General features: G+C 51.0%; 2 protein-coding genes across 3 annotated transcripts in view; both read right to left on the bottom strand.

Moving 5' to 3' along the window:
- The window catches only part of LOC126045901 (centrosome-associated protein CEP250-like), a 53,200-nt gene that overhangs the window by 24,050 nt on the left and 2,806 nt on the right, over window positions 1-26,344 (bottom strand). The window lies entirely within an intron of this gene.
- On the bottom strand, window positions 90-17,599 carry LOC126045668 (centrosome-associated protein CEP250-like). The gene is made up of 17 exons (XM_049817083.1): window positions 16,637-17,599; window positions 15,924-15,980; window positions 15,116-15,198; window positions 14,376-14,541; window positions 13,526-13,632; window positions 12,248-12,475; window positions 11,587-11,731; window positions 11,156-11,302; window positions 10,735-10,965; window positions 8,961-9,154; window positions 6,595-6,722; window positions 6,220-6,389; window positions 5,224-5,403; window positions 1,962-4,481; window positions 1,050-1,205; window positions 509-616; window positions 90-341 (listed from the first exon to the last, which is right to left on the bottom strand). Exons 1-17 carry the CDS (start codon window positions 16,733-16,735, stop codon window positions 90-92), a joined length of 4,971 nt encoding a protein of 1,656 aa, XP_049673040.1. The 5' UTR covers window positions 16,736-17,599.

The following is a 26,344-nucleotide window of genomic DNA, read 5'->3' as shown; positions in this document are numbered from 1 at the left end:
AAGGGGAACATCCTTAGAATCTTCTCTGTATTCAGGCGAGTGCCAGTTCTCTGAATTTCCTCCAATCCCTCTCCCACCACGCCTGACCTCTAGGCAAGCCAGAGACTAGACCTAGGTGCATGACGTTGTTTGGCCATGGCCAACAGATGTGTCTGACTGACTGGGTGTTTCCACTGCCTGGTGTACTCACTTCCCGACAGCCAAACAAAACTCGGGCTGTAGCATCGTGCAAAGCTGTGCCCCTCAGTACAGCCACGGCAGCTTTTGACGAGAGCCTTCCTACTCCTCACCTGGTTCTGCAACTCAGCTAATCGACGACTGCAGCGAGCGTGAGACTCCTCCTGTGAAGAAAATGCAAGGATTTCCTTTTGGTCTCCAGTTTGGCCAGGGCCATGGTCTACGTTCCACTTCTCTTGGGTCTATGCTGGGGGGATGCTGCCACTGGGATTTGCCACTGTTCCTCTGTACGGCCAGACCCTCCTCCCACCAAGGAAGATTCTGTTCTCACCTGTCTAGAAGCAGCCATCTTGTGCTGGTCAGAGAGCGAAAATCCGCACGCATCCGGCAGCGACCGACCACTGTGATATCTCTTCAGTCTCCTCCGTTCGCGTTCCACCTGCACGTTGGTGATAGGAGAAAGGGTGACAGAAACCTGCCACCAAACAAGGAGCAAAAGGAGCTCTGGACATCATGGCAAGGAGATTCCTGCTCTGCTCAGAGGCTGTTAATTGCCCCAGAGAACGCTGCGGGCAAAAAGCACTCGAAGTAGGCTATGGAAGAGAAAGAGCAAGAGGAAACAGGTCCTGACACAAGAGTGTCAAATGTGCGTGTATGGGGACACTGGGGCAAGAAGGCTGGGACCGGAGCGAATGCGCATTTGTGAAGGCAACGGGGTGCCAGAAGAGAGAGCAAATACAAAAGCGTGTGTCCACAGGGGGAAGCGGGAGAGGGAAGGAAACAAGCAGAGGACTCCAAAGTGCTGTCTGTGGAAATGTGGTGTGATCCAGAGGACCGTGAGGCTTTGCAGAGGCAGTGAAAGCCTGTTTTACCTGCTCGAGAGTCCTCCTGAGCTCAGCATTGAGTTGCTTCAGCTCCGCCTTCTCCAGTTCCAACCTTGCAACTGCTCGCTGCAGACATTCCAGCTGCTGTGACAGGAGTCTCTTCTCCGAGAGCCATGATAGCTGCTCCCCTTCTGCAATAGCCTGCTGGGCATACAGAGAGGAGTTTATGTTGAGCTGGTGCCCCATAAGGGTTAGGAGGGACAGAATCGACAAGTCGGGGAGTGTGACCGGACTCGGGAATGGACAGTGCCAAGTCCCTTCTGCTCCTCCGGGTTGACGGGCCAAAACAACACACTCTCTTCCTAGGGGCCCTCCTCCCGATCGCCGTGGGGAAATCCACACAGATTTGCCTTCCGGCTTTTTGGACCGCAGCACAAGTACATCCTGAATGCGCAATGAAGCCCTTCACCTGATCAGGCAACGGTACGAATGCCGTTATTTTTAATACACTGGAAAAGCTGTACCTCCAAAATCGACATCTCTGAAAGCACCGTCAGCGCAGCTGCTGTGCAACCATCGTTACAAAATTCTGCTAAGGCTAGTCCCTTACTTTGGTCAACTGTGCCCCTTCCTTTCCATGCCAAACCCCAACCACGACACGTTGGCTAAGCTTGCCTACGCAGGAGAGAACCAATTACCCATCCCCAACGTTTGGGCTTGGGGTAACTCTAACAGCAAGCTCCGTAGTTCTTTCAGTAGTTCGGGGGCTGACAGAAAACATGTCAGCAGGGGAATGCCTTGAGCTACGCAGACAGGCAAGCCTGCTGGCTACAACCGCAGTTTCTTTGGCCAAGCAGGTCATGTATTTATGGGACTACATATTCCCGTATCTTTATGGGCATCATCCTTAGAATCCTTTATAGACATTTTAGTTGACTGATGATCAGTCACACTGCCTACCTGATGATGAAACCGGTCCGTGTCCCTCTCCGAAACCATGCTCTGCAGGATGGCTATTTCTTCCCTCAGAGTCCCATTGGCCATTTCACTCTTGGTAAGGGCAAGAGTCAGTGCTTGTGCCTTCTCTTTCCATTTGACTTCTCTGCTCTCGGTCTGCTTCAAAACAGCAATCGTGCGCTCCAATTCTTCCCCCTTGGCTTTCCGCTCATCCTCCAGTTGTTGCGTTAGCTCCTTCTGTCTTTGCAAGGAACGGTCTCTCTCCTGGAGAACTCGCCTCTTCTCTGCTTCCTCTTCCTCCCATTTCTGGAGTTTCTGGATTTGTTTCTGCAGGGTCTCTCCGCCATCCTTCCATCGCAAAGCTGATGTTAATTGTTTCAAGAGCTCGCTCTGCCTCCTAAGCTCTTGTTCTCTCTCTCTCAGAGTCTTCTCTAAGTACCCGACTCTGTCTCTGTGGTTCTTGATCTCTTCATCCTTCTTTGTCAGAGTCGGCTGAACATGCTGGAGATCTTCCCGAAGAGCTCTTACTTCCTCTTTTAACTCTTTTAGTTCACCTTCAGCCTTGGCCTCTTGCTCCTTCTCACGCAAGGCTTCTTCCAGGAGCTTCTCTCGCTCTCTGCCATGCCTAACCTCTTCATTCTCCTTGGTTAGCCTCAGCTGGAGATTCTGCAAGGTCTTCAGTTCTTCTTCTTGGCGCTGGAGTTTTTGCATGAGAGTTTCATTGTCTTCATCTCTCTTCCTCACCGCTTGCTCAAGCAGATCCACTTGCTGCTGGCATGACGTTAGCGCTACTTTCGTGCTTTCTTCACGAAGCCGGAACATGTTCATTTGCTCGGTCTGCCTGAGGAACTCCGAGTGGTTCTCCTTCAAGATTTGGCTCATTTTGTCTAGACCCTGCTCTAGACTCTTGGCCTGCTTGCCTTCTAACTCCTTCTGCTCTCGAAGCTCCTGGACGTGCTCTTGCAAAGACACTATCTCTTGATCTCTCGCTTCTAGAGAAGATTCAGCGTATTCTAGTTTTTGCTGTATGGCTTCGGTCTGCATCGCTGCCTCCTCCTTTTGCTGTTGAAGCTTAGCGATAGCTTCCTCCAGAACCTCTACCTTTTCCTCTCTTTCTTTCAGAGTCAGCTTTGTTGCTTGGAGATTTGTTTGCTCAGCTTCATGCCTTTCCTCCTTTTCCTTCCACGCCTCACATTGCTTTCTAAGGGATAGAATTTCGTGTTCTTTTTCCTTCAGTGCCACTTGAAGCTGCTGCAGAATTTCCTTCTGCTGTCCAGAGTCTCGCTCTTGTTTTTGGAAGGTCTCAATCAGTTCCTTCTGAGATTCAATCATTAAATCCTTTTCTTTCAGTACTGCTGTAGTGTATTCTAAGTCTCTGTGCAAGACATTCATCTGTTCTTCTGTTTTCTCCGCGTAGCTCCTTGCTTGTTGCTTTTGGATGTCTAGGAGTCTGTCCTTTTCTTTTAAGGCTCCTAAGGTCTGCTCCAGTTGGTCGCGGACAGTCCTTAACTGCATTTCCATGACTTCTTCAGCTTCCCGGATTTGCTTTTGTTGTGACTCAAGCTCTTGATCCTTTTCGGATAAAGACAGGGTCATCTTTTCTAGTGTACCACGAAGCTCTTGCAGGTAGCCCTCTTGCTGTTCCTTGTACTGCTGCAAGAGTCTTAACTGATCCCTTTGAGAATCACACTCGCTCTCTCTGTCCTTAAGAACTGCCCTCAGGTGTCCAAGGCTCGCGTGCAGAGATTTCACCTGTTCTCTCTCCATTTCCAGCGCTTGGATCTGCTGAGTCAGAGACTGCAGCTCCAAATTCTTCTCCTTCAAGTTTCCTTTCATATGATCAAGATCCACCTGCAGATTTCTCACTTGTGATGCACCGTCTCGTTCTAGAGTCATTATTTTCCCCTCCTGGAATCGTATCTCCTGGTCTCTCTCCTCCAGCTCTTTGCTCATCTTGCTGACAGCAGTCCTCTGCAGTTCTCGCTGCTTCTCCAGCTCCCGTATCTGTTCTTGCTGGGATCCGATCTCCCGGTCTCTCTCCTCCAGCTCTTTGCTCATCTTGCTGACAGCAGTCCTCAGCATTTCTTGCTGCTTCTCCAGCTCCTGTAGCTGTTCTTGCTGGGATTCAACCTTCTGGTTCTTCTCTGTTATGTCCTTGATAACCTCACTGACAGTGGTTTCATGCATTTCTTTCTGGTTCTCCAGCATTCTCATCTGTTCCTGGTACAACTTCATTTCTGCCTCCCTCTCTGACAGGATGGCAGCCATATGAGTGAGACTCTCCTGCAAAGCTTGTCTCTGTGCTGCCTCTTTTTGGAGCATCTGGATTTTCTCCCGCTGCGTTTCCACTTCCTCGTTTTTGATTTTTAAGACAGACAATGTAGTTTGAAGTTCTTGTTCAAGGCAGCGATTCCTATCTGTTGCTGCATTTGCTCGGGTTTCGGAGGCTGTGACCGAGTCCTGAAGAAGTTTCATCTCCCGTACCAGTTCTTCTTTAACTGCTCGCAGTCTGTCCCGTTCCTGCTGCAAAACAGTGACAAAGAGGTTCAATAATTCCACCCACGTATGTTTGCTTGTCGTACTAGATTTGAACTCCTGCTTCAGTGGCTGCCCCCTCCCTCCCTGCCTCTCGGGACATTGTAAGACCTTTCCCGCGCCAACCCCCTTTCGGTTGCGTCTTTCCCAGCTTACTCGGCCGGTCCCGTCTTCCTTTTTGCCCTTCTCCGAACCTCTTCTAGCTCTAGTGTGCTCTTTTGGGGAGGAGCTGCCAGAACTGCAGCCAGGATTTAAAGTCCAGACTAACCATGATTTAGGCACTGGCACGATCATGTTCTCTCTGATAGGGAGGGAGGAAGGGAAGACAGAACAACCCCGTTGTTGGGGTTGGGCGTTGGGGGGGTTTTTTGGACCTCTACCGTGTAGAGTTTTCAGGGTACCATCCTCTAGAACACCACTGTGCCCTCTTGAAGGAGCAGTGGTCAGACCACAGACACAGTTACAGTGTTCATGTTCTCTTCAGGCTGCAACGCGCTTCCTGCCTTTCTTAAACCTACACTGGGGTAGCCTCTCGCATTACAGGCCCTGTCCCTCATGGCACAAAGGTCTCACGGCTGCCAAGGCATCGCTCCTCTTTACAAAGGGGTATCTAAGAGACGCTTCTACCCAGACGGACGGTGTCCAGAGAAGCACTGCCAATAAGGAGCCCAGAAGAGTAAAAAAAAAACAACAAAAAAACCCACACGAATTCTCCTTTCACAGTCTTTACCTCTTGCTTGGCACTTTCCGCTCTCGTCCGTTCCTCCTCTTGTTGAGCTTGCATGGTAGCAACTTTCTGCTTCATATCAAACAGCTTCTTCTCGTGCTCCCTTTCCGTCTCTGCCTTCTCCTTTTCCCACTGCTCCAGCATCTCCTGTAGCTCTGAATGGTGCCCTTCCCGCTCGCTTGCCTGATGAGGGGAGAAAAAGACTTCAGGATGGAGTCCCAGCCAAGCTTCTCAAAAAAATGGGAAGCTTCATCCCTCCCACAAACCCCCACCTCGACAGCGCACAGTAGTGGCTTTGTGCCCTCCACAAATCATGTCCGATCAAGGAACTTAAAAGGAGGGTCAGCTGGTGGAAGAAGAGGAGATGTTACCTTCCCCTCTCTGGCAGCTGCCTGTTTCCTAGCACCTCTCGCCTACGGGATTTCTCTCTAGTCTCAGAGTCTCTATTTTCAAAGCTCAACTCCATTCTCATCAAGGAAAAGATGCAGATGGACTGCACGGTGAGAAAGAGGCCAGCACCCCGATGCCCGAGTCACAAGACGGGCCACGAACTCACGTACCAGGAACAAGGGGCTGTTCCATCTGTTCTGTATGCTTTAAGCCCAAAGATAACACCTCTGTCAACCATGAAAGGACAGAAAGAAAGGAACAAAGTTCCCGCGACTCCAGTTGGCAGGAAAGTTAGGACTCCGCTTCATGGTAGACAGGAGTCTGCTAAGATCCTACCCCTTTACTGCCATGCCTTGGGTGGGGACCACCCAACCTTCTGCTCAACTTGTCTTAGGCCCACACGGAATCCGTGGCTTGCATTTACTGTCCCGGCATAGTCCCGTAGGTCTTCACGTGCTTTCAAGTGCGAGCCGTTGGCTCTGCTGCCTGGCCTAGCAACGTGTGGCCTATGACAGATGCTTGCTGCCATTTCACACGCTCAGGCTATTATTCTTCTAAAGCCAGCCCACAAAGCTTGCCTCAAGAATTCAGAAGCATATTGTTTCCTACCAGCTCTTGCCGGAGCTTGTTTATTTCCACTTCGTGAGCCATTTCCCGAAGTTTCAGGGTATCGTTATACTGCTCTTCTGTCCGCAAGAGCTGTTGCGCCATGTTTTCCCGTTCCTGCTTCATGAGAGATCTCTCTGCTTCCAGCTCACATTGAAGGCACTTCACTTCCCCTGCAAACGTGGCAAATGGCAAGATTCAGGGCCTACACAAACAGCGGTTCTGACTTCACTAACCTTAAGCCTTTTGAATTTCAGTGTAGGAGGGATCTGTCCCCAGCTCCTGCACTCCTTAGAAGCACTGCACACAGAGAGCTATTTTTATGCCATCCTCCCTAGGCAGGGGGATCACCAGAAACAAAGCACACGAGGCTCTCACCTTGTATCACCTCCTTGGCCTGCCTGACTGTCTGAAGTTGGATTTCAAGCTGACTCCTGGCGATCTCCAGCTGAGATAAGCGCTGCTGAGCCTCAAGCAGGCTGGATTCCAGGGTCTCCCTCCCGCACCTACAAGACGCCAATACGGAGAGAAAGGAGTTTCTTGCTCCTGACGCCCACAGGGAGCTAGCCCAGTAGGAACTGGTTCAAGATCCCTACCCCTCAGTACGGAAAATGGGTTGCGTGGAAACTGGGATACAGAAGGCATATTTCTGCCATTTAAAAGAGCAAGGCAGGCCCCTCCGAGGGAATGCCCAGGCTTTCCTTATGACCTAGCGTAACACAGAAAGCCCAGCCAAATTTGATCTCCACAGGCAAATCTTAAATTGCTATTGTCTGATCTATGACACACGGGTAGCTGCGCTCACCAAGTCTGTGGCAGCAAGCAAAAGCCCAGCCTCTGCTCACAGCCCTTTGCTCATCGTCACTTCCAGGTTGCTCTGCAGGGGCACAGAGTAAGAGGATCTCCCTGGCTGACTCGTGACTTTTTGATGCTGTTCGTAGTGCACGTACAGGGAGGTGATCTTCCAGACTCCCTATATTTCAAAGGGACTAAAGCAATACATCAGATCCTATAGTAAAATCTCATGCTTGTAAGCAGCATTTGTAAGAAATCTGAACTAGATTTTACCTGAACAAGGACTACCTGAAAGGAGAGACAGGTAGCCTTCAGTTTAAACTCTTGGAAGTTCACGAGAAAAACTGGCTACTTTTCTCTAAGCGTTGCTAACGAAGCAGGCAGTAGCCCAAACGACTTGCCGCTCTTTAAAATGGAAGTTGTAGTACTGCGGAGGCAAATTGTTACATCCACAGCCTTCAACCAACTGCTACGTATGACACACAGGATTCTGCAACCAGGAGCTGAAGTTGCCTCCCTGATCTAACACGGCGTCCGGTGTGCCAGGTTCCTACCATACACAGCACTGCCTCACTAGAACAGGCGTGCAACCAGGATAACATCCTTCAGGGTAAAGGGGCACCCGAGTGGTACAGCAATAAGACCCACAACAGTAGGATTTCACTGCTCTGATGGACGATGGAGGGTCTGTCTTCAAGAAGGAGAACAAGCACATATTTCTGACTACGCCAATCTCTGGCAGTCCAGAGTAAATATGCTCCATTTTAAGGATAAATCAAAGTCAGTCTCTAAACCAGAACAGAGAAGATAAAGAGTCCAAAACTGTGACGACAACAACAGGCTCTTAAGAACAACATCTGGCAAGAATAGTTGCTGCAGCCCAATAATTGACAGAACATAATTCAGCTGGATCGAATAAGAGGAGCTGGAGCTCAGAAGCAGCAGCAGCTCTCAAGAAACAGACCGAGTCAAAATGGTGTTTATCAGCCTTGCTAACAACATACTCTGGAGTGGTAAGGCGTAAAAGTCAAGAAGCATGACAAACAACCTCTCATTTGTACAGCTCTGCAAGGTCAGGAGTCTTCTAAAAAAGACCTGAGAGGAGGACAAACCTCTCGATACGTTGGGCAGTTTGGGGTGGTTGGTTTTTTTCAAAAGCAGAACTTGTCACACGTGATCTTAGAAACCTGATCCAGCAGAAGGACAAAATCTCGTTCCTTCCCTGCATAAACTCCTCCACGATGTCTGTCTCAAAACAGCACGTGGTAAGGAGTACCGGACCCACACATCAATGATGGGCAACAATTCCCGCAGACTGGCGAGCATTCAAAAGAGGCTTCCCTGCTGCTGGTGTAACCAACTCTAGGTCCTGCACCACAGGTAACAAGAGTTAGACTAGAAAGAGTAGGCCCTCAAGATTTTCAGCACGAGCCTCTAGCTTCACCCTAAACGGCAGTGTCCTACTCGCCATGTCCGTACGTAATAGCCTTGAATTCTGAAGATCCCCTGTCAAACTACTGGATGAGGAAAGATCCAAGTTCAAACGTGCAGAACGAGAAACCAAAACCAGAAAGAAGCTTTGGGTTTCAGTAAACACCTGCATGGTTTAATTATTACTCAATGCAGAGCCAAGGTACCAGATACCGAGGAATTACGCTGGCTTGCTTTGGACTTCACACAGGAACGTGCAAGGGGGCATAAACATGAGCCCCAGGCTCAGGAGAGCTTTGTTAGCTTTAGCTGTCAGAAAAATAACATTCAAACCATGCTGTACTGGTTTGGGTTTTTGGTTGGGTTTTTTTGCTCGAGATTCTTTCATTTTCTGTCCATGGAAGGTGAAAACAGCTCAAAAGCATACAGGATGCAATGAAGCCTCGCGTAATGATTATCACCTCTATAATTACAGGCATTAAATAATCTCCTGCCTAGGGTCTCCCCCCTGCCTTTACCTGGCCTCTGCCAGCTGCTCTGCAAGGCCTCGTCTGTCCCGCTCCGTGGCTGCCAGTCGCGCCTCTAGGGCAGCCTTCTCGTGCGCCAGCAATTCCTTCTCTTTGGATACGTTGGCCAGTGCCTGCCCTTGGCGAGAGGACTCCTGCCGCAACTGCTCCAGACCACTGCTAGCTGACTCTTGCTGGCGGTGAACCTGAAAGCGGGACAAAATACAGTTAGAGTCCTTTCTCTGGAGTTCTGTGCAGAGCCAGCCAGTGCCACTTCTGAATCAGCTAGAGGAGAAAGAGCTCCGGTACTCTGGCCTGAAAGTTTAAGAGCATCTGCTTCATACCGCCCTAACAGCCTGGGCTGCCAAAAGGCACTAGGGCTGTTAACCTGAAAGCCATGTGTAATAAGGCCCTACTGGGTTGCCTGGGACCAGGCGGCCCCTTCAGGACAAACGTACACACCCCAGACTACATCTTTTCACGCAAAAATACCACATCTTCCACAACTGCCACCTTGCAAACTAAAGTTCTATCAGAATCTATTCCAGTGCTGGAAATTTCCAGGAACCGTTGAGCAAGAGCAACTTTGCTCGCCGAACAAAGTGGAAATACACATGGTTTCTCCTTCTAGAAGAAGAAAAACCAACATCAAAGCGTCACCTTGTCGCAAAACACCACCACACACCTACTTCAGTGTGTACAGCAGTTGGATGCAACGAGGTGATCCTTGGCAGGGAAACAGCCCTCATGGTGAGCAGTGTCATTCAGTGATTTACGGAAGTCCGGCTGGTGTGGCCAAAGAGACGGTAGACTCTACTTGGACAGTAGTTCATGTCAACAATACTGTTTACTTGTCTTACACAAACAAGTTGTCCAATAGACCTTGCTGGCATTCAAGCCTGAAGACTAACTGTCGTTTTTTGGCTTTCTTCTGCAGTGATGCCAATACACCTCTGACGGGTGTTTGCCAAACAGACCACGTACTCCAAAACTAAGACTGTCTAACAGAGAACAGACCATCAGAAACAAACAATTCTCCTCTCAAAGTTACCCCCAAGACCTAAGATTGTACATTATGAAACCGACACTGAAAGGATGGCAAACTCCCTAGTCTCCTCCAGCGATACAATTCTCCCAAGCTCTTTTTCCACTCTACCAAAACCAGTTAGTCCAGAGTAAACAGTCTTCTGTGATCACCTCTTTCTCAGCTTCTCCCTCAAAGCCTAAAGAGGATCTAGCAATTCAAAGCGGCACGTATGTCCTAAAATACAGTTTCAACAATTTCAGGATGTCATTCCCGTTGTTAGCAGTACAGGACAGCAGACGCTGACTTGCCCCTTTGTCCCGCCCTCTAGGACCCAACAAGCGGAGCTTGGAAAGTTGCAGACCTCACAACAAAAAGCGTAAATAGAAACATGCAGCCCTGGGGGTTTTTAGCCTCAGAAAATGGGTGAAGAGCTACCCTGTTTGCTTCTTTCGACGCATGTGAGAGTAGCAGCCTCACGCAGATTCGTGGGCAAGGCAAATCACCTCTCTGCAGCTCATCAAAAGCCAAAAAAGAGGCCAACACAGCCAGGTGGATTAAAGGAATCTCTAGAAGCAGAGAACTGCACAACAGCTCTGCAAGCCACCAACACATTTCCAGAAGGAAGTAAACAAGGCCGTCAGACCCCCAGCGCTACCAAGTGTCTCCTTGACAAAAAACACTGCAGAATCCAACAGATACAGCTTCACTGAGCCAAGCAGCCAAAAGCCCACCCAGAAAGCACCAGGTTTTTGGTCTCACCTCATTGAGTTTCTCTTGGGTTTCTGCCTTCTCCTCTGCCAGCATCCTCAGCTCTGCCTGCAGCCCCTCCTGTTGCTCCTCTGCTTTCTTCAGCAGCTGCTCCAGGTGGGCTTTCTCTGCGCTCAGCGCCTCATTTGCTCTTTCACACAAGTTCAGCTTCTCCTGGTCAGAGATCTTTGCTCTCTCCATCTCGTCCACTTTGCCTGACAGAACGTCATGCTCTTGCTCCAGCTACAATCACAGAAGCACAGAGGAAATAAAATAACAGTAAGGTTTACTCTGTAGGAGCTTCGGCTTGGACAGGGAAAAGAGCTACGTTTCCACATTCAGACAGTCATACTGTCCGAAGGCAAGAAGGCTGAGAAGCAGCAGCAGCAGCTGGAGACAAACACCTGGCAAGATCTTTGACAACTCTGCTCACCTGCAACACGAGTTTGTTCAGCTGCACTTTATCCAATGCAAGAGCTTCATTGATACTGCTCATGTTCGCTGCTGCAACCTGTAGATCGGCTATTTCAGCAGTCAGCTTATTCTGAGCCCCTGTCAACTCTGCTACTGACTGCTCTGCCTGCAGAGACAAAAGAACAACATGACAACAAAGACAGGAAAATCCCTGACCTCAAGCAGCAACTCCAGGTCCCCTGTTGTGTCTCTGACACGCTCCCAGTTCCGCGTTCCCAACAAGCACGTGGGCACTAACTACACCGGAGAGCCTCTGTGGTCCGATCACCATTTTCCAAGAAGGACAACAACATTGTCCCTGGCTTCTACTGCCAGAAACACCATCTGTGGTGGTCTTGCTATCACAACTGCCTCTCCCACAAGTGCTGCCTCGGAATAAGGTGACCATACCTTTTCCAGTGCCACGGTAAGCTCGTGTTTCTCTTGCTTCAGCAGATCCCTCTGAAGGTGCGATTCCTCCAGCATCTCTCTTGCGACTACCAACTCGCTCTGTAATAATGAGTGTTCTCCTTCAAGTGCAGCTAAGTCCTTCAGTCTATGAGAAGGGGAAAGACAAACAAGTTTTTAACGCAAACTCATAATCACAGGATGATTCAGGTTCGTATGTGTGATGTTGCAAAATGGCACTCCTTGCCCCAAAGGCCTTCTGCACTCAGTCTAGCGTGGAAACGGCAGTACGGAGGGGCTACGTTGCATATGATGGTCCTGTGCAAATTCCTCCCAACTCCTTTAGCACAGCCCTGGGTAGCAAAAGGGCTGTGCAAGAGACACAGCTCTCTTTACGCTCGTCTCCATTTCTCACCAAGAATCAGTTAACAGCAAAAACATTGTAATATGCCATCTCTTTTCCAGTCCTGCCTTCCTCACAAGAGCTTCTGTCTGTCAGACAGTTTTTTCTATCCGTTCTGTTGAAGGCAATAGTTTGACTAGGGACAGGAACAAGGCTGTGCAGAATGGGTGCGTTTTAAACGTGAACACAGCCCATCCTATGAATCCAACAAGCACCCACAGAAGATAACGCTGCTAACAGCAAAGTTGAAAACACACTCACCTGTCCTGAAGCTCCTTCTTCTCCGGGTCCCCTTCGACTTGTAAGCGCATCACTTCCCAAGTCTTCTGGCTTATTTCCTCTCCCGCTTGCTGCTGTGCCTGATCCTCGAGGACAGGTCTACCCGGCGTAACGGGTGCCCAGGGCCGTACGCCACAGTTTAGGCGGGAGCAGTTTACAAGTATAGATCCAGAAAGCCTCATTTGCTCTGCCTTCAGCTCTGACAAATCTCTGAAGAAGAATCAAGAAAGAGGTAATGTTCACGCCACCATCTTTATCAGCTGGCTCGCTTCCGAAGCACGGCATTGCGCAACAGCAAAAGCCAGCAGGAAAGACGACATCTTCGCTGGGGACGAATCGTTCACCTGACACTTTGGGATCAGGACACATCTTGATCCTTGGGCAATGGGTCTATTTGATGGTTGAGGAACGCATCTATTTTCTCCCCAGAGAGAAGAGGAAATGTACGGAACAGCCAGAAGGCTTCGAGAATTAACTAGCGGGTCAGGCATACTCTACGCATTAAGGAAAGCTTATCACCAAAGGTGGTAAACGGCTGACGGTAACCCAGAGTTTGAAATTGCATGCTGACACCAGAAGAATTTACTCTTAGGCTACGCTATTTGTCTCTGCACAGAAGGCACCTGTGAGAAAGGAACCTCAGAGGGCCCAAGAACAAGAAAACAATCGTAAAAGGGAGGGATCAAACTAAGCAAAATCAATTGGAGAAATGTAATAGCAGGGTAGAGAAGCTATTCTTTCTCTCAACAGTGTTGGTACAGGAATAAGCGGATGCAAACTGACCAGGATAAACGTAGGCTGGAAATGAGAAGGAAAAAATAACTACATACATATTCATGAATGATCTTTCCATCGGGAGCAGTGGGAAAGGAAAGACAGTGAGATTTAAGGCAAATTTTAACCGCTCTGTAACAGGGGGCCGCTCCACATGCTGCATGCATAGCTTTGGTGAGTCTCTCCCAACTCGCCCACATATGCCTGTGTCTGTGTTAATATGCCCAAACATCACCATAGCCAAGTTCACCTGTTCAGGGCCTCTGCATTGCTTATAGCCTGAGCCCCTCAGCTTTATCTGAAAACCAGCATCAAACAAAATGATTCGGAGTATAGCCTAAGGCATGCTTAATGCCATCGCTTCAGACTACCAAAGGAGAAATTGTATCTTTAGCCGCAGCTAGCGTAACATCAAGGCTCAAAAAGCAGCTGTGAAGGGAAGCTATGTTTTTTCTGCAACGAGATCTAGCCTTCACTTCTACTCACCGGTCAGTGGCAGTCTTCATTTCCAGGAAATGACAGCGGAAGGTGACCACCTGACGCCACAGGCTGAGTAGACGGCTGCGTTCACCCCTTAGGTAGCTGTCATAAAGCTAAACAGGCAAAGGAAAAAAGAAATGCCAATTCAGCCTTCGCTGTCGCTGTACAAGCCTTTCAGAGAGGAGAGGGTACAACCGTCATCACCGAGTCTCCTTTAAGAACTATTCCAACGGGGGGGGTGGGGTGGGGAGCATCAAGGACTGAAGAGCCACCACAGAGGCATCCTCAGTAGACCTGCCACCTGACTGCAAAGAAGGGAACAGCCACACTCCCCTGCAGGAGCGGGTATCAACACAGCAAACCGATCGCGATTCATCATCTCGCCTTGCAGAGGTGTCTAACAGGCTCGGTGGAGGAAGACAAAAACAAGCCCCTCCGAGACCAGTGTCAGATTTGCTTACAACAGCCTATTAGTAAGGGAGGCCTGTCTTGTTCTTCTGTTGGCTACCCTGAATCCGAAAACACACAGACCTCTCTTCGGTCTCCACTGCTGCAGACAGAGATTTAGGAACTATTAAAAAACAGACGAGCGTTCATGTGTCACTGCCCTCCAGTGACCAGCAAGAGCAAGCATTTGCCTTTGAGAACGACCAGTACGGTCACAGCACGCGGGCATCTTCCATCACCACAATTTGCTGACACTCCTCCATCTCACACCCCTGTCTTCTGCTCATAAACACCAATACATCCTCAACGGTGCCACGACTTTCACACGGCAAGTTCTCTAGGCCAGAAATAAAACCCATTCTCATTCCACCCCGGCATCGCGTCCGACGTTCCCGTCGCCCAGCCTTACCTCACGTTCACTGCGCCACTCGCTCTCCTTCACTTCCAGCTCCTCCCGGGCCCTCATCCAATCCACCGTCAGTCTTCCAACGTCTTCTTTAAGGGCTGAATTAACCGCATTCGCTTCATCGAGGTGTTCCTGCAGGAGAGTGTTCACTTCTGCCAGATTCTCACACCTTGGAAAGGGAGAAACAGCAACGAGGTCACTGAACGACTGCTATCCACAAGCAGCGTCTCCGTGATTTCCCAACTCCCTCAACACTGACTTTGTTGTCAAACTGAGAGGCCCTAAAAGTGCTTTCTAGGATTAACTAAGATCTCTCTGTGATGGCATGCTCATTTGCTTCTCCTTGCTTTAAGCCTTCTACTTCCACCTCCAATTTCGGTTTCCCCTTCTACTTTGACGATGCCCACAGTTCACGTCTTGCCTCCCCTTCGTGCTGTCTGATCACCGGATGCATCGCCTTTCTCTAGCACTCTCCTGACCCGCTCACCTACTGAACCACAGAATAATTTAGCCTGGAAACGGACCTTTGGAAGTCACCCGGAATAACCCCCCCGCTCAAAACAGAGCCATTCAGCACACAACACTATTACTGCACCACAGAAAACAAGACTGTGGACCTTTCTGCTTTCAAAGCAGCTTGCCCAACTGCTCCCCTTGGGGAGACCAGGGAGCACTGACAGGTTTTCCCTCACTTCCACGAGCATCCAGGATACCAGGTATGAGGGAACGCTTCTTCCTTGTACCTCTGCTGCTCCTCTTCCACCCGAAGCAGTGCTTTCTCCAGGCTCTGGTCTTCTGTGGCTTCCCACCTGCCTGGAAGGGGTCCCTTCAGAAGAAAGGAAAAGTTTAGTCAAATTCTCGCCTTCCCTTCACTGCTGTTAGCATCCACCGCTTTCCGCTCCATTCGCTTGGGTAGCTCAGGAGCTCGTGGCTTCTTCCAGGCGTAACAGTGTCGTGACTATGGAGAGCAAGGGAGGGGAAGGGTGGTGCTCAATGCGAGCAGCTCTCCTCAGTCCCGCACTGTGGCACTCTCGCAGCTAGGTCTCCTTAGCTCACAACCGTGAGTGCTCTCTTCGACTTGAAGCCTGGGAACGCTCTCCTACTCTCCCACCCTTTGTTCTTCCTAGGTTTGCTTTAGCCGTGAAGCAGAAAGAAAAGCCCATAGCCGTATGCTGAACGCCAGCATTCTTGCCTTCCAAAATGCCACGTTTCAACCCGCTCTTTTTCAGAGACGGCCATAGAACCTAACAGGCAGTGTAGCCCTCTCCTGAGCCCTAGGACAAAATGTTACGCCAGCAATAAAGCACTCTTTCTCAAAACTAAACCCCCCCTCCACAGGGTTTCCTGCACCCGCACTTCTGGGACCACTGGCTCCTCCAAGAACGGCAACTGGACAAAACACTCGCAGGCAAGCTTACAGCGCTTCTTTAAACCCTCAGGCAGCAAAATCTTGCTTCCCTCTGCCCTCTGCCATTGCTTTGGGGAGCTTGCTTTGGCCCGCGTTAACAAACGCTACCTACACGGTCTTTACTTGGCAACCTGCACACTCACCCCTCCTGCTGCCAGCTGCTGCTCCAACTCTCGACACCGAGTCCGGTACTGCAGTACCTGGACGGAGACATAGAATGAAGATGAGCGAATGCAGCTTGTGACAGGCTCGGCTCCTCCTGCATTAGCTTTTCTCCAAGTCTTTACAGCCCAAGCACAGTGCGTTTCACAGCGCTGCCGATGCCGCCCACAAGAAGTCGTTACCATACAGGGAAGCTTCACTTTATCTCCTGAGACGGGGCTTCTTTTCCACGTACTGCTACCTGCTCACCCTAAGAGCTGCCTGCCTCGGCCCGGGGCCGCCCCAAACCACCCCCGCCGGCTCGGCTCCTGCCTCTGGGACAGCCCCCTGCTAACGTGGCCCAACAAAGGCGCCTGCGAGCCGGGGGGCTGCTTTATTTCAGGACGGACAAGCCCTCACGAGAGGCTCGGCAGGGTGACAGCGGCAGGGCCAGGCGCCCAGCGGGACGGGCCGGGCCGGGCCGGGCGGAGGAGGGCGGCTCCCGGGGCCTCCCCCGAGCTGCGGGCTCGGCGCCGTCCCGCCCGCGGCAGCGCCGGGGAACGCCCCGGGGAGGGCCCCGCTGGGGCCGCGCCTTCGCCCCCCGACATCGCCGAGGCCCCTCTCAGCGCTGCGCGGGCGGCCCGGGCACCCCGGCCCCGCCACCGCGGCCCGGCCCCGGGCAGCTCCCCGCCGGGCCGGCGCCCCCGCTCCTCACCTTCGCCTGCAGCTTCCGCACCAGCACCGCTTGCCGGTGCTGCGCCTCCTCCGAGCTCTGCAGCCGGCGCCGCAGGGAGGCCTGGCTCCGCGCCGCCATGCCCCCGCTCTCCAGCCGGGCTCCGCCGCCTGACGGGCCCCGCGGCGGGGGCTGCTCCGCGGCCTGCCCCGGCGGACCGCGCTCAGGCGCCTGCCGCGGCGGGCGCAGCGGCTCACCCTGCCGGCCGGGCGCGACCGGGAGAGCCGGGCTCGCTCTGTGGCGGCGCTTCGCTTCTCGCTTCTCGCTCTTCGCTCCTCGCTTCTCGCTCCTCGCTGAGGGTGCGGCGGCGGGCTGCGGTGCTGCCGCGGGGGAGAGGCCGCCCCGGCAGCCGCTCGCTCCAGCGCGTTCCGCTCAGAGACCGTTAAGGGCCCCGCAGAACGCTGGGGGCAAAAAGCGCCCCCGGTGCAGTCTGGGAGAGAAGGAGCGCGAGGAAAGCCCAGAGGGTCGGATGGCGGGGTCTGGGGCCACTGGGGCAAGAAGGGCGGGACCGCAGGGACCCTGGAAAAGGTCCATCGCCCAGGGAAGCCAGCTGAAGAGCTGGCACTTGCTACGAAAAGCTCCAACTTCAGCCCCTGGAGCCGGAGTTCCCATCTAGTACGAAAGCCAAGCACACATAGGTGCAATGACTGACGCTTTCGCTCCCTGTTGTGCAGCAGGAACGGGACGGACTGCAAGCAGGGGGAGAAAAACCGGCACGGCAGAGAAAAGTTCAAAGTTACAGGACAACGAACGCTGTGAATTAAGCTTTATTTCGTGAGCACGTGAAGAAATGCAACAAACACACACGACAAACAGGGCTCGGTCCCCTTTGCCCGGGCTACTCTCTGACGTGAATTCACTGAGGCACTACTCAAGCCGTCATGTTTCCTAACTTACAACCCGTAACACTAAAAGTCCTGGGCTTATGGCGGGGGGGGGGGGGGGGGGGGGGCAGGGGGAAAAAGAAAAAAAACCAAAAGCAAAACCAAAAAAAAGACGTTGTTTCTCCCTAGTGAGAGTGCTCATCCTTCCTCCTCCGTCACCGCGCGGGCGTCCCCTGTATCACACTGTGAAGCACAAAAGCCCCAGCAGTCCAGCTGCTGTTGAATCTCCTTCAAAGGCTTTTTGGCTCAGCTGCTGTTTTATACCTTCCAGCTTGGAAGTCTGGTCTATACCATTTCCAAAAGTCAGCAGATTCTGACAATACTGCCAGGCAAAGATGGGGGCTGCAGGAGACAGCCAGCTGCAGGTGCTAATGGCTGCATCATGGCCCTTTAGCTCTTCCTGGCCACCTGTGCTGCCTACCTGGTGCTCCCCCTTCAACCCAAAGGCGCTGCTCCCAGCATACATCGGGCCTTAGCGTGAGCTGGGCTAGCCCAAATCTGAGCAGGAGCTGAGCGAACAGTCACACTCCACCCCTTGGTGCAGTCAAACATCTAGCGAACCCGCTGCTTCGGCGAGTGGAGGTACCGTTACTCCTCTTGCCTCGCCTCCAGGGATCTGAGGCAGCGCCAGAGCTTACAGCCTTCGGGCAACCGTTAGTCTCCTATTGCTATGCTGTGCTGATCACGATCCCAGTATCGGGCCGAGTCCGAGACCTAAAACAAGCGTCCACGCTGTGCTTATCAGTGCAAGAGTGTACAACCCAGCTCCTGAACCCTAGCGCATCCCTTGACAGCGGTACTGGCAGTAGCAGCAGTCGCCAGGCTCCTCTTCCACGTGCCTTTAAGGGTCTGGTACGCCCTGGTCTCCCGGAGGAGGTGAATCTTCGCAGGCGTTCAGGGCAAAATGCCTGTAAGATTTATGCGAGTAAAGTACACGGTGCTCAGCTCTGGCAAGTGAGCCGAGCATACCGCTGAAGCCATCAAGTTATACCTTAAGGGTGTTTTCACCGGGAAGCCTCAGCGCCTGCAGTTCCGTTGCTACAGATAACGGATTGAACCCCCTTCCCCCTGTGACGGTTGTGTCTGCCCGCACTGTGGACCTACTCCAGCAGTTCAGCAGGAAAATGAAGGTGCTCTGCTCCAAGAATCGTCCTCAAATGGCTAGCTGGATTAAAACGCTTCAGGTAGTACCAGAAGAACCCCAATCCCTTTCAGATGTTCACATGGAGACGGAGGGCATCTGGGAGTGCCTCTTCCCCTCCACCCACTGGAAAGGGGCTTGGATGGCTTTCAGGCATTTGCACTGTCGCGTCTAAGCGAGGATGGAGTCTTAAGCTATGCAAAACGGCAAAAGTCAGTGGAGGGTGATGATATAGATTGACACGTCTCTTACCTGTGTTTCTCTCTCAGCTTCACCACCATGGGCAAAAGTTCATATAGCGCAAACACACCAGGCAGGCCCTGGTCTCCCAGTAGCCCCTTGGCTATCTTCTCATGTCGTGTAACTGAAAACGGGTTAGTCCTTACCACCTAGCAGGAAACAAACACAGCAAACGTCGTTTCGTTAGCGAGGCACAGGAAAGGCTACTAAAACACAAGTTCAGTGAGCCGTATCAGTGTAGCCCTGCCCACTCACTTGTGGGGGGCCTGACAGTACTTACAAAGGGTCATAAGAAAAGCACCATCAGGATCGAGTCTATTTTTCCTACAGGCTATCAGTTAAAGCCCCAGCTAGCCCAAAGAATGAGTGACGCATCAGTGCCCAGGCCGGACTGTTTCGGTCTCTGCTGGCAAGTAACGGCACAAGCTGCTCCTCTCGACCTCAACCCCAAGTCCACGTCATCTTCCACCAAAATGTAGTCCACCCAAGCATGCTTCAGGAGACAGCACCGGTAGGAGAAAGCCATACGGATATGCAAGCGTGAGAAAAACGGAAGTGATACATAAAGGCAGGAGAGTGCCAGGGCTGCAGAAGGACACAGATTGCCCATCTTGATATAAACGAAGATCACCCTGCAGCATTCTCCTGCACCCTGCCGTTCTTCTAACCCTTGCCCATACCAGTCCTATTCTTAGAGCAAATCAACTGGGTTTCTGTAAAAAATGACATTACGTTCCCCTATTGACATTATCCCTAAAATGACATGATTATCCCCAATAAGCTATCTGACCAGGAAGGCCAAGGCGTGGCTGGAACTGAACCTGGCAAGGGACGCAAAGAATAACAAGAAGGGCTTCTACAGGTGTGTCGGCCCGAAAAGGAAGGTCAAAGAACGCGTACACTTCCCTCCCCCCCGATGAGCAAGACTGGCAAACTGGTTACAAGGGACAAGGAGAAGGCCGAGGTACTCAACAACTTTTTTGCCTCAGTCTTCACGGGCAGCCTCTCTTCCCACACCTCTCCAGTGGGTGGACCGCAAGACGGAGACTAGGGCAGCAAAGGCCCTCCCACTGTAAGAGAAGACCAGGTTCGTGACCACCTGAGGAACCTGAACATACATACGTCCATGGGACCTGACGAGATGCAGATCCCAGAGTCCTGAGGGAACTGGCTGATGGAGTTGCCAAGCCGCTCTCCACGATCTTTGGAAAGTCACGGCAGTCGGGTGAAGTCCCTGGTGACTGGAAAAAGGGAAGCATGACACCCATTTTTAAAAAAGGTAGAAAGGAGGACCCTGAGAACTACCGACTGGTCAGCCTCACCTCCCTCTGGGCCTGGGAAGGTCATGGAACAGATCCTCCTAGAAGCTATGCTAAGGCACGTGTTGGACGGGGAGGTGAGTCGAGGCAGCCAGCACGGCTTCACCAAGGGCAAGTCCTGCCTGGCCAACCTAGCGGCCTTCTATGATGGAACGACTACACCAGCGGACCAGGGAAGAGCTACAAACGTCGTCTATCTGGACTTCTGTAAGGCCTTTGACACGGTCCCCCGCAACGTCCTTCTCTCTAAATTGGGAGAGATACGGATTTGATGGGTGAACTGTTGGATGGACGAGGAATTGGCTGGATGGTCTCATCCAGAGGGTAGTGGTCAACGGCTCAATGTCCAGATGGAGATCGGTGACAAGCGGTGTCCCTCAGGGGTCCGTACTGGGACCAATCCTGCTTAATATCTTCATCAACGACATCGACAGGGGGATCGAGTGCGCCCTCAGCAAGTTTGCAGATGACGCCAAGCTGAGCGGTGCAGCTGACACGCCTGAGGGATGGGATGCCATCCAGAGGGACCTGGACACACTCGAGAAGTGGGCCCATGTGAACCTCATGAGGTTCAACAAGGCCAAGTGCCAGGTCCTGCACCTGGGGCGGGGCAACCCCCGCTATCAATACAGGCTGCAGGATGAAGGGATTGAGACCAGCCCTGCGGAGAAGGGCTTGGGGGTGCTGGCGGATGAAAAGCCAGCAATGTGCACTCACAGCCCAGAAAGCCAACCGTACGCCCAGGCTGTATCAAACGAAGCACGGCCAGCAGGTCGAGGGAGGTGATTCTGCCCCTCTACTCCGCTCTGGTGAGAGCCCACCTGCAGCACTGCGTCCAGCTCCGGGGTCCTCACTACAAGACAGACGTGGACCTGCGGGAGTGGGTCCAGAGGAGGGCCACAAAAACGATCAGAGGGATGGAACACCTCTGCTGTGAGGAAAGGCCGAGAGAGTTGGGGTTGTTCAGCCTCGAGAAGAGAAGGCTCTGGGGAGACCTTGTCACGGCCTTCCAGTACTTAAAGGGGGCTTATAAGAAAGATGGGGACAAACGTTTTAGCAGGGCCTGTTGTGACAGGACACGGTGTAATGGTTTTAAGCTAAAAGAGGGTAGATTCAGACCAGATACAAGGAAGAAACTTTTTACGATGATGGTGGTGGTGAAACCCTGGAACAGGTTGCCCGGAGAGGTGGTAGATGCCCCGTCCCCGGAAACATTCAAGGTTACGTTGGACGGGGCTCTGAGCAACCTGATCTAGTTGAAGATGTTCCCCTCCCCCCGCTCACTGCGGGGAAGGGGGCGGGCCGGGTGGACTACACGACCTTTAAAGGTCTCTTCCAACCCAAACTATTCTACGATTCTATGAGTACCTTTAAAAAAGTCCAATGGCTTACGAACCCTCGGAAAAACTCCTACTGAGTATTCTGAGATTAGCAGGCTTGGTGCATGAATTCCCAGGAGAAATTCTCTAGCCTGCTGTACTAATGAGATTAAGCGAGATCATCACCCCATCCGACTTCAACAGGCAGAAGTCGCTCCAACACGTCACCACGTCCTCCACAACTACATTATCTGCACAGAGCAACTAATAATCCCCCAACACATTATCTCCAACACGGATATGTTAAAATCGTTTAAGACAAAGATTCTCAACCTTTTCCATCTGGTGACCTCCTCTACCACAGAAGAGTGACCTGGCATGGCTCTCCTTTCAGCTTTCAGGAAATCGTCTCAGCTCCCAGCCTAGATCAACAGCTCCTCCCAAAGGAGATTTATGGGCACAGCAAGTAACAGAAATTACTTAGCTCTCTAGTTAAAACGGCTTGGGGGCGGGGCGGGGGGGGGAAGGATAGGGCAACACCGACTCTCAACAGCGTGCACTGCTAAACCGAGCAGAGCAGGAGAGAAGAGAGAAATACTCCGATCCTTTCAAGGAAAAGACACACAGATTCAGACAGAGCAGCGCTTAAAACTCGTACCAAGAAGGGGAAGAGCAACAGCTTTGCCAGTGTGCTTTCTAGGCCATATAAAATGACTCCCTAGCTAGCCAAAGGGCTAAGATATGGACAAGCAACCATTTAAAGCGCAACAGAGAAACAAAAATGCAGGAATTAACCACTAAAAGGAAAAACACAGTGGCATGCCCCTATATGTGAAGTGAGCTCTAAAGCAGCACGCCAGATAACAATGCTGGTTATATTTAGACCCTTTCCCACTTCTCAAGGGAACAGAAGGAGCAACCAAAGCTATCCAGAAGCGCACTCGAGGTTTACATTCACAACGTGTTAACAGTCAAAGCTGGGTAACAAGCTTTTGTTCTTAATCGGTCCTGTGCTTCTTTTGTCACACCTGATGCGCAGAGAAGGCAGCGTACCACGAGGCTGTTTTGTTCCTTCTGCTGCAAGATCCCAACAAAGGCGAATACCTGGAAGGATGGGGTGGGGGGCAGGAGAAACGTACGTTTGGACGACATACCTCAGAGGAGGTTAAGTAACCTCCTTTTTTGTTTGTTTCGGAAGACTGTTCACGTATATTCAACCCTCTGCATGACTAACCAACAACTGTCATAGACTTACACCTCCTCAGAGATGGGCCTCCGAATCCTTCACACAGCAGTTTCCATCCACTTTGCCACACGCTACAGCCCTGGCGGGGCTTCTACAACAGCATGTTTCGTGGTCTGGAGAAGCTATGGAAGGTACGGAGAGCTTCCAGGTGGCCGCCTGACAAACGTTAGGCATTCCCAGCAACTGGTGGTACGACCTGAGCTCTGACGGATTATAGCCCAGTGACAAACGGAAACGTCACGTTTGTGGTCTCCAAAACGAGCTTGATACAACTGGAAAACAACTTGTCTGTCTGCACAGATACGGGTGAGACCTTGCGTCTTTCAGCACCGAGACAACCAAACTCCGAAAGGAGTTTACCAGCGTAAAAAGGAAAGTCCTCGGCGACGCCGAGGATGAAATAAGAATCTCAGCCTCCGGTATTCAGTTTGGGGATGAAAACGGTTAATTCCCCGGCAGACGCTACTTTGGGACAGAAGTTAAGAAGGAGCTCACACTAAACACCCTCTATGGAAGGAATACTGTACAGGCGATCCGCCAGAGGATTTGGATCTCCTCCACACTGAAACGGTGTCCTCGACTGATGGAGACTGAGTTTTCTTTCTTTGCTTCTGTGGTTTTTTTCTGGACCAAAGAAAAAGCTGAAGCCTGGAATCATGACTCCCTCAAGATGGAAACACCTCTGCGGAAGGACGCAACTTGACAGACGGGACAGACCAAGTCACTACAGAGACAATGATAGCGAGGGATGGTCCAGAACCTAGGGGCTACCACGGACCCATTCTTACAGAAGAATTCTTTGCAGGTAGGAGGAATGAGAAATACCAAGTGACACCCGTTGTTTGTGCGAGCGATAAATGCCTGGTCTTTGCTCCCGTAAGGATGCAAAGCCTGCAGCAGAAGTGAGAAGGCAAAGCCATAACCAGGTTTCATTCCAAGACGGCTCACGTAACGGTGAAATAATTTACACAGCTCCCCTCTGGACACCAAATAACCCCAGAAAAGATTCCGTTTGATGAGATACAGCCTTCGTGCTGCTGCAAAGGCAGCGCAATTTGCGCTGCCCTTAAACAGGCACGTGCACAAACTATAGACAACCTAACTCTGCACGGTCTTAACAATCGTGAGCGCAGCTTCCAAAGGCAGACCAAAACCACAGCGGTTCTCATCATTCTCTGAACACGGGCCCAGGAGGATTTCACTGCACAGACCTTCGTAGACACTTTGGAAAAAAACACGCATGCAACACAACTGTATTAATTCAAGCGCTAAGAAGATACAAAAAGGTGTAAAGGTTACCGCACGGCCTCCGACTCTGCCCCGTAAGAGCTCTCGCAGCGATCCGCATCCAAAGAACTTGGATCAAACACTTTTTCTTCTTCTTTCCCCAGCTCTAAGACAAAAGAGGATGCAAAGCAACGAGGCGTGACTAGAAACACTCTCTTGTACTCTTGTTCCGTTCTGTGCGCAACAACTGTTCTACACACGAATGCAACGGTTCTGTCTCGGAAGCTGCGCGTCCTGCACCCAAAGCCCACCTGAAACGGTACGCGCAGAGCCTGTTGAGGTGCGGAGTAAGACCAAGAAGCAGAGTGCCATTTGTCATCTCAAACGCACCCTCCGGAGCAAGAACTGGCTATCTGTAAGCCTCCCTGGAGCGCTGAGCAGACGTTACTTGCCCAAAGGCTTTGTTAAAACATTGTCTACTTCAGACAATGTCGCACAGTAAATGGCGACAATCGTAACAGGACCTGTTACACAAGCAAAATTTTCAATAGCAGTCAACGGCAGTCGGCAGTGCACAACGCAGAATCCTGTCCCAAGACATGTAGCGAACACGGTTCTACATTGCTGTGAAACAAGATCAGAGGAAGAGTCTCCCAAGTGGAAAATCAGCACCCAGTCCTCCAAGATGACAATGCTGACAAGGCACACGCGTTAACCTCTGCTCACTAGAAGTCTCCAAGGAATTTCTACCTTCTTCGTGACTTAACAATTCTGACAATGTCTGTGCCACGTTGTGTGTTGCATGTGCAGCCACAGTATGGCTGGGGCACGAACTCATGGAATTTCATGGTCTTACATGCAGAAGGCTGAACGGGGACAAAACCACTGGCTCTTACAATAAGAGGCCCCCTTAAAACCAGTCTGTTTCAACACACAAACCCTGAAGGGCAGGACCAGGTCCCTTGCGTTACAAAAGCCCTCTAAGGCTCACTATCCAGGCGCTGCTGCACTACCCTCTATAAGCCTTGAAAAGGTGGCTCCTTGCATCACTAATGCTGGGGAAGGGGATAAGGTACATAGACAGACACTGCTGAGGGGATAGAACATTGCCAGGGCCCTGTTTGTTGAGACTGGGAGGTATAACAGGCAGACGGAAGCGAGTATTAAACACGTCTGTATTTTGTACTAGCCACAGAAAAAAAGAGATTTTAATGGAAAAGTATGAAATATGCATGAAAATCAGTCATTAGCCTTACTTCTTTAATCACATACTTTATGGCAACTACCCTCAAGAAAATAAGAACTCTTAGGAAAATATCCCCATTAGTAAACAACTGTGTGAGACTTACTTTCTAAAGCTTGCAACATTCAAAGCAGCTGAAAGCACACTTAAGAATTCATTGTTCAAAACGTGGTATGGCTTTTAATCTCGTAATTACACTCAAAGACAGCATCGGGAAGCATAGAGCTAAACAATCGCTACGCTTCGTCAAAGCCATGATTCCCACCCCTTCAACAAGAACACCTGCACGACGCATGGAGTCTTTCAAGACACAGCAACCAGTAACAGCTTTTTAAATGGAATCAGCAGCTGCCTGTTGAGTTGTCTCAGAGAGATAAACCCAGAGGTGATGCACACAGTTTGGATACTAGAAAGAAACTGCAGTACATAGAACTCTACATGCAGGGTTTCCTGCAATTAACACAGTCCTCAACTTGCATGCACATATGATACATGAAATTGGATAACTCTGTCCACATTAAAAGGAAGGAAATGATAAGAACCACCAATAAAGAATTCAATCATTCCTCGTCACTCAATGGAAAGGAGTAAGACAACATCCAAGCACAGAATGCAACCTACCACAGAAATCATTCAGCTATTAACTAGTTTAATATAACTATGACTAGGAAAAGCCTCCAGATACTACTCCATGAAATTTGGGTATGCTTTACTAATTTTAAGGTCAATACTGCTACAGCTGCCATTTAAGTAACTGACTGAAGTCAGTATCACTAATAGAAACTGATAATCATAGAGTTTAATGAAGATGGCTGGATGCTTCTGATCTAACCTGCAACATGGCTGATGGAAACCAAACTAGCCGCCTGCTTCTTCCAGACAGCAGAAGAAATTGCTTGTTGCCTGCGATGCATCTGATCTCTTTGGAAATGCCTTTCCTAGGTGAGACCATTCGCTTCTTACGAGTTTTTCTCCCTCTCCCTTGATTATACAAGGAGCCAGAGCAACCGGTTCCGACGGAGTAATGCCAACGGAGGGAGACTGGCAATACAAGCAAGGCAGGAGGCCTAC

The sequence above is a fragment of the Accipiter gentilis genome, chromosome 14 (assembly GCF_929443795.1).
Source record: "Accipiter gentilis chromosome 14, bAccGen1.1, whole genome shotgun sequence".
NCBI classification, from domain to species: Eukaryota; Metazoa; Chordata; class Aves; order Accipitriformes; family Accipitridae; genus Astur; species Astur gentilis.
Note: the sequence above shows the minus strand (reverse complement) of the source record. Positions and strands in the feature narration are given on the sequence as shown.

Excerpts from the sequence above, each read along its gene's own strand:
- LOC126045668 (XM_049817083.1), bottom strand. The coding sequence starts at position 16,735 with ATGGCGGCGCGGAGCCAGGCCTCCCTGCGGCGCCGGCTGCAGAGCTCG. Across the intron at positions 11,732-12,247 it reads AAGAAGGAGCTTCAGGACAG|ACTGAAGGACTTAGCTGCAC; the intron begins GTGAGTGTGTTT and ends CCCTTCTCATAG. Across the intron at positions 11,303-11,586 it reads TTACCGTGGCACTGGAAAAG|GCAGAGCAGTCAGTAGCAGA; the intron begins GTATGGTCACCT and ends TTGTCTCTGCAG.